Source organism: Leopardus geoffroyi, chromosome B2 (assembly GCF_018350155.1).
Source record: "Leopardus geoffroyi isolate Oge1 chromosome B2, O.geoffroyi_Oge1_pat1.0, whole genome shotgun sequence".
Taxonomy (NCBI): Eukaryota; Metazoa; Chordata; class Mammalia; order Carnivora; family Felidae; genus Leopardus; species Leopardus geoffroyi.
Window position 1 is genome coordinate 74,785,184 of NC_059332.1, and position 13,264 is coordinate 74,798,447.

At 36.3% G+C, this 13,264-nt stretch overlaps 1 protein-coding gene across 3 annotated transcripts in view; it reads right to left on the reverse strand.

Moving 5' to 3' along the window:
- Nucleotides 1-13,264, reverse strand: part of UBE3D (ubiquitin protein ligase E3D) — a 243,182-nt gene that overhangs the window by 202,850 nt on the left and 27,068 nt on the right. For all 3 annotated transcript variants that reach the window (XM_045498898.1, XM_045498900.1, XM_045498899.1), the window contains exons 4-5: nt 10,729-10,960; nt 4,921-4,990 (exon numbers count right to left, since the gene is read on the reverse strand). In XM_045498898.1, the coding sequence (XP_045354854.1) occupies nt 4,921-4,990; nt 10,729-10,960 (302 nt within the window). The remainder of the gene's footprint in view (nt 1-4,920; nt 4,991-10,728; nt 10,961-13,264) is intronic.

Here is a 13,264-nt window from a genome sequence, read left to right on the forward strand (position 1 = left end):
CCTTATTTTGCCTTCATTTTTTGAAGGACAGTTTTGCTTGATATAGAATTGTTAGTTGACAGTTGTTTGTTTGTTTTTTTAATGTTTTTCTCCCCACCCCCAGCATTTGAATATCTCATTTTAGTGTCTCCTGGCTGTCATATTTCCGTAAAAAGTCAGCCTTAATTGTATCATGAAATCCCTGTAAGAGATGTTTTGTACTTTCAAGATTCTCTCTTCATCTTTGGCTTCTATTAGTTTGACTACAATGTGGCTGGGCGAGGTGTCCTTTGTGTTTACCCTACTTTTCATTGCAATTCTTGGATCTAAAAGTTATTATTTTTCACCAAAGTTGCCAAGACTTCAGCCATTTTTTTCCACAATTTTTTTTCTCCTGACTTATTCTTTTCCTTCTCACCCCGAGACTCCATTTACATATCTACCAAAGCACTTGATATTGTCCCACAAATATCTGAGGTCCTGATCATTTTGATTCAGAACTTTTTCTGTTCTTTGGATAGATGAATTTCTATTAATATACCTTCAAGTTCAATGATTATATTTTTTCTTCTGCCATCTAAAATATGTAGTACAGCTAACCTAGTAAATTTTTTACTTACTGTACTTTTGAGCTCTGTAATTACCAATGATTTTCTCTTTGAAGTTTCCAATTTGTTGAGATTTGCTATTAGTTCACTCAAGAGGTTTTTGTTTTAATTCTTTGCCATATTTATAACAGCTACTTCAACATCTTTGTCTACTAAGTCGAATATTTGTGCTTACTCATCACCTGTTTATTGAGTCCTGTTTTTGCTTTGAGTATCAATCACTCTTTTCTGCTTCTTTGCATGTCTAGTAATTTCTAAATGGAAGTAGGACATTGTATGTAATATACCGTCGCTATCCTGGATTTTGTTTTGTTCTTTCAAGGATTGTTGGCTGATAAGTATAATAGTCAATGAACTAACCTGGGCTCAAACTATGAAATATGTCTCCCCACAGTGTGTAGCCACTAATGTTTCTGCTCAGTTTTATTTTATGTAGCCTGGCTCTCTAGGAAGTATCCACTATACCTTCATAGTTCAGCTGTCAGCAGATCTGGGGAGATGTTTTGCTTAAATACTTCAAGCCATTAAGGTTTTTACCTTCTGCTGCCCAATTGTGTTATCGACTGAGAAATGAAATTAAAGGCATGGGAAAATGTGCACGTCTCCCCAAGCTTTCAATTCTTATTAGATGCTCTGGCATCTATTATGTGCATTTAGCAGTCAGCCAGAACTGTGTGAAAAGCTTATCATCTCAGCCTGTCTTTAGCCTTTTGCTTCCAAAATCTCCCTCTTAAATTTCTAGTTTCTCCTTTGCCTATTGAACTTCACGTTATTATGGCTATAATACCATGGAAATGTTTCCTTTCTTGTTCAACCTTCTGCTTTCCTGTAGTGCATAACTTCTTTTTCATTGGATTAGTTTTCTAAGCACCTTTAGCTAATTCTTCCCATATGATAGAATGGCTTATCTCAAGACTGTTACATGTGGTCATATACATCAAAGAATGTATCAGTTTCATTTTGTAACTGAAAACACGTTTATTGCAATCTTCTCTCCTTTTGTTTCAATCCAGGCTGTTACTCTCTAGGCCTGCTGTGTGTCCCTCACTCTGAGACTCCCTTATCTGTGTTAGATAATGTTTCCCCAAACCAATGTCTTCTCTCTCGAGGTTAAATCTTTAGTTTTGGTGAGATATATCCTATATCACATTCCTAAGGAAAATGTACATTTGAGGTCTGTCTATGTGTTATCTTCATACTTGATTGATAGTTTGTGACAGAATTATGGATTAAAAATATTTTTTCCTTCTAAATTATGAAGGCATTGCTTCATTGTCTTCTAGCTTTCAAAAATGCTGTTAAGAGTTCAATGCCACGGGGCGCCTGGGTGGCTCAGTCGGTTAAGCGTCCGACTTCGGCTCAGGTCAAGCCCCGCGTCGGGCTCTGGGCTGATGGCTCAGAGCCTGGAGCCTGCTTCCGATTCTCTGTTTCCCTCTCTCTCTGCCCCTCCCCCGTTCATGCTCTGTCTCTCTCTGTCTCAAAAATAAATAAACGTTAAAAAATAAATAAGCAAACAAACAAATAAATAAATAAATTAATTAAAAAAAAGAGTTCAATGCCATTCTTGGGGCACCTGGATGTCTCAGTCAGTTGAGTGTCCGACTCTTGATTTAGGCTCAGGTCATGATCTCATGGTTCATGGGATCGAGTCCCATGTCAGCTCTGCTGACAGCACGGAACCTGCTTGGGATTCTCTCTTTGCCTCTCTCTCTCTGCCCCTCCCCTGTGCACATGCTCTTTCTCTCTCTCAAAATAAATAAACTAAAAAAAAAGAGTTCAATGCCATTCTAATTCCTAATCCTTTGTTCACTACTTGTTTGTTTTTTTTTTTTTTTTTTCCTTTGGAAACTTCTTCCTTGGTATTCAGAAATTACTCAATTATGCAGCTTTGGGTAGCTGCCCTCCCATCCCATTCATCATACTGGACATGTAGTGGGCCCCTTCAGTTGAGAAACTGAAGCCCCAGCTCTGGAAAATAGCCTTGTAATGTGTTTTTAGTATTTCTGTTCTTTGATAATTTCCTAAACTCTGTTGTCTATATTCTTTCTTTCTAGAATTTCTATTAGCTAGATGTTGAATATCCTAAAAGTCTCCATTCATTCATTCATTCATTCAATAAATATTTATTGGGTACCCACTATGTGCCAGATATTGTTTTAATGCTGAGGTTATAGTGATAAATGAGATAGACAATATCTCTATCCTCAGGAAACTTACATGATGGTTTTTCCCACAATTCCTTTCCAATTTTCAATATCTGACTTTTGGTTCTGATTTAGGAGATAAGATAATTCCTTCATTTTATCTTTTAGTCCTTTCATTACTTTTTTTAAGCAGTCACATCTTTAATTCTATATTCTCTGAATTATGGAGATGATATTATTTCATTTCTCTAAGAACATTATTTTTGTTCAAGATTTTCTTCTGTTTTATACATTAATTTGTTTTTCTTGGTGCTTTATTCTGTTTACTTGATTATTTACTTCAGTCTCTTAGTTGGAGGTTTGCTCTAATATTTTTTGATTCTCAGCAATCCATTCATATTTAAGTATAAATAAAAAAATACTGACAGGTAACTCTTACATGTAGGTACAAGGCTTGTTGACTGTAGGATGGCTAGATCTAGGCTCATTTTACTGTTGAATGACCCCTAAAAGAGTATCTGCAAATCTCTTCTCTGATTGGTATTCTTTCATTTTCCAAGAAAAGAGTCCTCTAATCTCCTACCTTGAGAGTACAAGCAAGTTGCAAATATAGGAATCTTAGGAGTTTTACAGCTCCATATAAAAATTTTGAATTAACCATCCTTCCTCCAGCCCCTTGTCTCAGACTGCTTTCCCTGCTACCTGTTGCCTCCAAATTCTGACCAGCTCTGAGGCTCTACCGTGAGTACTGGCTCACTCCTCACTCAGATGATCTGCAGACACTGAGACTGCAGCTTCCTCCACACTGCCAAGTGTGTTCCCACACCTCTCAGCTTTACAGTTTCCAAAAATGTCTGCTTATATCTCTTGTTTACATTACTGTCACTTCCTCTCAATTTCTCATGGTCTCTGTGGATATACATATTTTTTATTCCTTAACTGACATTTTAACTGGGCTTCAGGGACAAGAGAAAAGAATAAAAAATTAAAAATCGGGGCGCCTGGATGGCTCAGTTCATTGAGGGCCAACTTCGACTCAGGTCATGATCTCACGCTCCTTGAGTTCGAGCCCCGCATCAGGATCTCTCCTGACAGCTCAGAGCCAGGAGCCTACTTCAGATTCTGTGTCTCCTTCTCTCTCTGCCCCTCCTCTGCTCATACTTTGTCTCTCTCTTCTTTCTCTAAGATAAATTAAAAAAAATAAAAATTATAAAAAAAATCAATTTGCCTAATTTGACTGGAAGCCTTAAAACTTTCTAAGTTGTTGCTTAAAGGGCTTGCTTTCATTCTCCAAAGTAACATTGGGGATGGCATCCTTTACCACTGCTCATTCTTTCTTTTCTGTTCACTCTGAGCAAGTCAACTACTTACAAGATTATGATGATTTTAAGAAACAAACAACACTACCATCTGCCTTCTTTAGGTGCACTAGCTTTATTTACATTTCTAATTAATTGTATTAAAAACAATTATTTGTCATCCATAAAGCTAGTGCAGCATGTTGTAGCTCTCCAGACATTTTTAAATCCTGGAGCCTGCTTCAGATTCTGTCTCCCTCTCTCTCTCTGCTGCCCCCCTGCTCACACTTTGTCTCTCTTTCAAAAATGAATAAACATTAAAAAAAAAATAGTAATGCAATTTAATTATCATGATTTTGTTATATTTGAAAGTGATTTAACATAGACTTTATATAAATATAATTATCGGGAAGAGAACAGGAACAGAGCACGAAACTCAGAATATGTTTTCTTCCATTTCAAAAGTTCTCTTTCAACCCCCAGCCCAAAATACAGCCCTAAGGCAGATGGCAGCCAAGAAAACTTCTTCATCATCTCTAGCAACCAACAATTCTGACTGAGGAGTTGTACTGAGAAAAAAGCCCTGATATTCTTTAAGAAAGACCCAAGGACAAACTTTATACTGTAGTTTTATATCCACTAAGAGGATATGAAATATTGAAAATGACCCAACCTAAGTTTAAAACTCAATACTATGTACTTATAAAGGTCAAAATACACAAACTTCTTGGCATATTTGATGATATGTTACTTGATTTCTATTTTAAAAATCATCAATTTTACAACATGTATTAGTTATCTATCTTTCACGTAGATTTCCTATAAAATCTCCTTCTACTTGTTTTTAATAAGGCGGCAATCATTTTGGCTTTTTTATTATGAAATTCTTACCTGATGACATGGTCTCTCCCAACATTACCTTGCAACGCTTACAAATTACTTTGGTATTTGCCTTTGGTTTCTGTAGAACAGAAAAATGTCATTTAAATGTCATTCAGCTTTTCTTAAAAGGAATATATAATTTTAACATAGTCTCTAGAGTATACTTTGAACTTTACATTTTATTTTGCCCTCTACTAAATACTGAGAACACATTTAGCTTGTATGCATAATTCACATGCACAGAGATTTTTTTTTTCAGGTCTAAAGACAGAATAATGAACACACTGATTTTTCCAAACCTAACCACTTCTTGATAATCTGTTGTAAATAATTCGAAAAAGAAGCACTTTACATTTCTAAAATGTACTTCCAAATACACATTATCATTTAGAATGAGTATATGGCAGGCAACAAAGGCAGAGAGAGTAGGTGACTTGTTCTAATTCATGTGTCTGCAAACAGGAGAATCAAAAATTAGAGCCATTATTTTGATTTCTAGTCCAGTGTAACTTATGTAAAAGTAATCTATAATTCATAGGCCCTCACCAGAAGTCAAAAATATGTAACCAGGGTAACTGGGTGGCTCAGTCAGTTAAGCAGCTGCCTTTGGCTCAGGTCATGATCTCAAGGACAGTGAGTTTGAGACCCTCATGGGGCTTGGGACTGACACACAGAGCCTGCTTGGCATCCTCTCTCTCCTCTCTCTCTCTCTGCCTCTACCCTGCTTGTGCTCTCTCTCTCAAAATAAGTAAATAAACTTAAAATTTAAAAAAAAAAATTTTAACACATTTGGGGTGCCTGGGTGGCTCAGTCGTTCCAACTTTGGCTCAGGTCATGATCTAATGGTTCGTGGGTTCGAGCCCCACGTCAGGCTCTGTGCTGACAGCTCAGAGCCTGGAGGCTGCTTCGGATTCTGTCTTCATTTCTCTCAGTTCTCTCTCTCTCTCTCTCAAAAAATAAATAAAAACATTAAAATTTTTTTTTTTTAATTTTTTTTTTCAACGTTTATTTATTTTGGGGACAGAGAGAGACAGGGCATGAACGGGGGAGGGGCAGAGAGAGAGGGAGACACAGAATCGGAAACAGGCTCCAGGCTCTGAGCCATCAGCCCAGAGCCTGACGCGGGGCTCGAACTCACGGACTGCGAGATCGTGACCTGGCCGAAGTCGGATGCTTAACCAACTGCGCCACCCAGGCGCCCCTAAAAATTTTTTAAAAAATAAATAAATTTAACACATTCATATAACACATTTTTCTACTTAAGATATTCATTATAATTGGAAAAACTGGATAGTGCTCTCAGAGAAATTTCTGAAGCATTCTTAAACTGTAAAACTCCAAATTCATCATTTGGGATGCAGATTAAAATTGCTAGCATCCATCTAATTCTATAATATATACATTCTATGTACAATGTACAATATGCACAATTCTACAACATATACATATATGGGAGTATATACCTAAAAGCAATATAATGTTATATGTCAATTATACCTCAATTTTTTTTAAAAAAACTGATTTTTAGTTTTTTATATGAGATTATGTTAGAAGCAGTAGCATGGTGGTTAAGAGACCTGAGTCTGGCGCCAGACTTCCCAGGTTTACATCCCAGTCCTGCTATTTATTACACACATAACCTTGAGCAAGTTAATTAACCTGTTTTGGTTTCCTCACCCGTTTAAGGTAGTAAATAGTAGTGTTCTACTCATTAGTGTTGTTTATTAGTATTTAAAAGGGAGTGTTATAAAGCACTGTCCCAGGCTCATGTTGACTGCCAGGTGGATGTTACATAAACAAAACATAGTTTGGGCACATGTCAAGGAACAGGCTGAAAACCCATATCCTCCCACAAAGAGACCCAATTTTTTGCCTTTTACTGGACAACTGCATATTAAGAATCTACCAAAAAATATGCTTTTTTCACATCCATAGCAATACCTTTGTTAAAACCATGTAACATTCCTCTCACGTAGACACACTGCAACATGGCAGACGTCACGTAAAAGTGGGCGGGGAGAAGGAATTTCTGCAACTCTGGCCACCTAGGTCATCTCTCCTAGGAAAGGGCAGACTAAATTGCTGGTCTAAGAAAGGAAGAGTGTGTTCCTGATGTGGGATATATGTATTGATCTGAGGAATCTTAACTGATTAGGGTAAGTTTGAGTACAATTATATTTTCCTTAGCATAAATAAATATTTTCTGAAAAACTGTATAAGAAGCACATTTAAACTGAGTTCCATGGATGTGCTAATAACTGATAGAGCTGATATTTTAATCTAGACCCCTTAGATGCTAAAACTTATGCTTCTAAGCACTACACCAAGTGTTTTCCAAACTAATTCACAGAATCACTTCAATGGGTTATGGCCTGCATTTTTTTTTTTTTTTTAACAAAATGAAATAGGGGCACCTAACTCGCTCAGTTGGTTAAGGTCATGATCTCGCAGTCCATGAATTCAAGCCCTGCATCGGGCTCTGTGCTGACAGCCCAGAGCCTGAAGCCTGCTTTGGACTCTGTGTCTCCCTCTCTGCTCCTCCCCTGCTCATGCTGCCTCTTTATCTCAAAAATAAAAATTAAAAAAAAAAAAAAAATTCTTTTTAAAGGATACAGGAAGCTCAGAAAGCAGATATGCTCAACTGAAACTTTGACATTTGGGCAGTTTCATGCTTTCTTACAATAAAATCTATCTGTATGGCTCCAAATTGGTCTTAAGACACTTTTTCAAAGATCCTATTTTGTACCAGTTAAATCAAACCATCCTCATTAAATCTTACCAAAAACTAAAGGCTTTACGAAAAACTAATATGGGGTATTGGAGTAGCAATGCTTGAGAAGATCTTCTATTCAAAGCAAAAAAAATTTTCATCAGGTGCTCCATTATGTATTTCATTTATAATTGCTCTTACGGCACATTTTGCTTTGTCTTTCAATGAAGCGAAACAATTTTTTTTGTTGGTTTGTTCCCAAAAAAAGAAGTCTACCTTTTCAAGACGCTGGTAATTGGGATTTTAAAATGTGATCAATAAAAAGCAAATTATTTCAAACAACCAAATGTGTGTATTTTGATTCAAACAAATAGAAAATACCTTTAATATAAATGGTAAAATCTGTATGTGTATGGCCTAGGATTTTATCACCAAGTAATGATTGTTCATTTTTGTCAAATGTGAAATGACACTGTGGTTACCTAAAAAAGAAAAATCCATATGGGATGAAATGACATAATGTCTGGGATTTGCTTTAAAGCCCTCCTGTGGTGGTGGGGGCAGGGGTGGAGGTTAAAGGGCACGATGAAGCATACTTTATGAATCAAGATGACTGGTATTCTGAAGTTCCCAATTCTATCCTTTTTACATTTGTGCATGTTTACAAAATTCAACACATTATTCTGAGAAAATAAGAAATACACCCTTATGGACTTAACAAATTACCAAATCAATAAATTATTGCCAAGCGCCCCAGGAAAGGAAAAAAGGTAAAGCTGTTAATTGTACCTGCCAGCTGTAATATAATCAAAGTTCAGCTTGTTCCTGTGTGACCACACTCTCTAAGTCTAGAATAATATTATGTATCTTACAAACGGCTAAGGTGCCACCTTTGTCATCTTTATCATCCTATTACAAGATGTGAAATTTTTATTACGTTGGTAGACAAAAAAAAAAAAAAAATAGCATGAGACAATGAGTAAACGCAAGAATAAGGAAATCTTCGGGAGGTTACCGTGTGAAAACAAAAGTTATATACTGACACATTTTCAGGGACAAATACTGTACAGTGTTAAGGGGGGTACTGCAGGAAAGAATTAAGTGCTGGATTTTATTTTTAAATTCAGGTCTTTTTAATTAAAATATTTTAACAGTCTAAATTTTATTTAAAGAGAAGCTCCGCTTTGTAATGCATTTCTCCTGACCAACGCTTAAAGGAAATAATACAGCAAGTTGTGCGATGAAGCAGCCTAACTGTGGGAACTCTGCAGAGCAAACATCAAAGAAAGACCGTGTTGTGAACTAATTAAATCAATATATCTGAGAGACGGCACCACTGCACAGAGATGTGGATTAGCCTCCTGTCTTCGTTTTTATTTCCCTTTGTGTTGTTTCAATTTCTAAGGACCCTTGATATTGTCTCGCCAAAAAAATGTTTCCCAAGAGATACCATTAGGATGCTGTGTCACCATGTGACATTTCAAAACCCTGCTAGATGGCTAGACTTGGTGATATGAGAAATAGGTTTTCAATAGCACAGAGCAGCCTTGTTCCCACAGGAGCCTTGAGAGCACTGTTTAAGCAGTCCCTCCAAATTTATGTTACTATTTTGGTCACAGGCATACTCTTTCAACTGCTGCAATATGCAATTAAAGAGAACTTCCACCTTGGCTAACTTAGAAACAATCTTGTCAACAGCAGCTTGTGATAGGAGTTTCCCACAGTCTCAATGATACTAAACACCATTAGGTCTGACTATGAAGGGTCTTCCTTTAACACATACAATGACTGTTCACAATGAAGAGACATTCTTGGAAATGGCATCATATAACAGATAAAGACATAAATGAGAAGAATGTATTTCCATACAGTTTATCTAAAAAGGGATACTTGTGGTTTCTCTTTTAATTTTTCTCCTCTCCTCTTCCATTCAAGTATTTTAAAAATATTTCCTTGCAAATATTTTAAAAATTTATAGCTTATCACAAGAATGAAAGTTAAAGTACATAAACAGTAAAGTATTAGTATACAAATTTAGATTAAAATACAATTTTAATATAACCATATTAAACATATAACAGATTTATATTAACTTACCATTTATCTTTGAAAACTATAAAAGGATAAAGTACTATAATTTTAAATGAACCATATTTAGGTAATTTAAATGAACCATATTTAGGTAAATGTGCTTATGGTGAGAGATAAGGCACTTAACTAATTCTGATAACTTTGATATTTGATAAACCTCCTTAATCTGTCCTTAAAACAGAAAATAGTTATGTAAGCTAACTTACAATCTAAGAGCTGCTCAACTATTGCATATTTCCTAAAGTGGTTCAGTTTTTGTTACAAAAATTAAATGAATTTTAAATGAAATTTAACGTATAATGCTTTCGTTCCTACCAATAATCAGATGTGAAAATGAAGATTCTCTGGCAATGATTTCCTTTACTTTTTAAATCACATCTGTATTGATTTGCCACCAGGGGAATGATTTCTCACAAGGGCCAAGTCAATGCCATTGATTTTCTTTTAAAGTAAGGTAAACCATTTGTTCTCTGCAGTGAGAGGAAATTGCCTTCTCCCTAAAGCAAGAGACACTTGACCTCACAGTGTCAACCACCAACTTGGAGCCTGCAGCACAAGCTTCCTTTCCACACTTGGACTCCTCCATTTCCTCTTTTTCCTTGATGGCATCTACTCTCATGACATCAGTGGACACAGGGAAATACCCAGGCCTAACTCTGTACTACATATCCTGGAACAAAGAACACTTTAATCTAAATCAGACTATACAGATTATGGAATATTGTCCTAAAAAGAAGAAAGTAGGGCAATTTCGTTTGTAAAATGGCAACATTCCCAATTCTATGCATGAAAAAGTCCTCTTTCCTTCTTCCTCCAGACCCTGTAAGCTGTTTTGGTCTAAGGCCATATGCTCTTCCTATATCAATAGAGCAGAGCTGGAGAATAGAGGAACTTCAAAATAATGGATTTTGGTCCTTAGAACAGTCTGTGTAGCGTGCTTTAATTAAGAAAAGATTGGAGAAACCAGTTTCTAAGCCAACCTCTAAATTAGCATTTATTTTGAAAAGATATTTTACCAATTTAAAATGGTTCTCAGAAGAAAGACAGTGTGTCTCCACTGGGGCTAGTTCAGGTCTTGGCTGCCATAAATCACTTCTTAAATTCACCAAGAAGAAAGAGTCTCCAATAAAACAGTCATTCTCTTGTGGATGAAGTGGCTTATTAGCAAAGGGGTCAGGATGACAACACCATTCTCCAACTAGAGCTCCCCAGTTCTCACTCGGCAATGGGAGCACCCTGAGGAGCTTCCTAGTGGAAAGAGGAGAAACAATTTTTTACAGAACAAAATGGAAATCTAGCATTTTTAAATTAAACCAGCATGAAAGATGAAAGAAACTCATTAATCACATTGTCTGTAATGAAAAATTTTCCCCTCAATTACAAAAGTAACATATACTCACTATAGACAGTTTGAAAATGTGTAAAGGTATAAAGAAAATGAAAATCATCCTTTCCTTCCCAGCCAAAGACAAGTAACTACTTTGCAAATGACAGGATATTTCCTTGCAATCCTCTCAAGAAACCACTGCAGTACACATGTACACAGCCCAGGATCAGAAGATATACACAAACTGTATCTTGCTTTTATTTTTACTCTCTCTCTCTTTTTTTTTTTTTTTAGTTATATGATGACTTTTAATGCCTTCATTCTATTCTATAAGTATGCCAAAACTTTTAGATCATTTCCCCTACTGGTATAGATATTTAGGTTTCAAGCTTTTCAGTATCACAACCTTGTGATGAACATCCTTATTAGAAAATTTGTGTAATATATGATTATTCCCTTGGGAAAAAAAATCTTACAAGTGTGATTACAGTCACAAATTATATACATATTTTAAAACCCAATACATATCAGCAAACTGCTTTTCAGAAAGGCTGTATCAATCTATAATTCTTCTACTTACCTTCTTCAGCATTGAATACTATCACTTTTCCATGTAATGGGTGAAAATGTTCTCAATACTGTTCTCAATTAGCAACTCTTAATTGCTAGTGAGATTGAACTGGCTGTCGTATTTATTGACCAGTGTGTTTCTTCTGTGATTTGTGATCAATGGCTATTTTCCAATGAGGTATTAGTATGTTTCTACTAATTTTTAAAAGTATATTCTATCTTGGGGTGCCTGGGTAGTTCAGTCCATTAAGTGTCGGTCACTTGATTTCATCTCGGGTCCTGATCTCAAAGTTCTTGAGTTCAAGCCTCACCTCAGACTCTGCACTGATAGTGTGAAGCCTGCTTGGGATCCCGTCTCTCCCTCTCTCCCTGGCCCTCCCCTGCTCTCTCTCAAAATAAACATTTAAAAAATTTTATAAGAAAGATAAGAGTATATTCTATTTTAAGAATATTAGCCTTTTATCTATCATCTGTGACAAATTACTTTTTCAGTGTTATTGCCTTTTTTTTAAGTTTATTTATTTTGAGAGAGAGCAAGCACATACACTCATACAAGTGGGAGGGGCACAGTTAAAGGGAGAGAGAGAGAGAATACCAAGCAGGTTCCAAGCTGTCAGCACAGAGCCCAACAAAGGGCTCAGTCTCATGAACCATGAGATCATGACCTGAGCTATAATCAAGAGTCAGTCGCTCAAACTGACTGAGCCACCCAGGTGTCCCAGTGTTACTGCCTTTTAATTTGGTTTAGTCGTCTTAGATTTCAAATCACCTAACCCTTTCTTTTGTGATTTCTCCCATTACTATTTTTTAATAAACTTATTTGGGAGTAAATTTAAACTTACAGAAAAGTTACAAAAACAGTACCAATAGTACTCACATACACTCCACCCAGCTTTCTCTAAGGTTAACATCTTTTATAACCATGGAAGATTTGTCAAAACTACAGACTTTATCTGGATTCCCCAAGATTTTCCACTAATATCCTTTTTCCCTTTGTTCTAGGATCCAATTGAAGATAACACACTGCACTTAATCATCATGTTCCCCAGTCTTGTTTAGTCTGTTACATTTTCTTAGTCTTTCCTTATTTTTCAGGACCTTGACATTTTTGAAGAGCACTGGTCTGGTGTTCTACAGATTATCTCTCAATTTAAGTTTGTCTGATATTTTCTCAAAATTAGGCTGGGGTTATGGATTTGGGGAAGAATACCACAGAAGTGAAGTGCGTCTCTCAGTACATCTTACCAGAGGGTACACTCTATCAATATGACTTATCACTGGTGCTGCTCAACTTGAACACTTGGCCAGTGTGGTATCTACTAGGTTTCTCCAGTAAAAAGGCTATGTTTCTCCCTTTGCATACTCTATTCCTTGGAAGTGAGTCACTAGGTCTAGGCCACACTCAAAGGGAGAGAAATTGAGTTCCACGTTGCTACTATTTTTTATGCTTAAAACATCCTTATGCTTAATTAGGCCCTTATATTTGCTACCCCTTTTTTTCTTTTTTGATAGTTTTGTTTTTCTCCTGGACAACAATAGATACGTCAGAAGTTACCAGAAGAAAAGCCAAACATGGGCTACTTCTATTCTATTCTAAGTTAGGAAGATCAGTGGTCTAAGAGGAGAAGAAATGTGGGCGGGATGATGAAGAAACT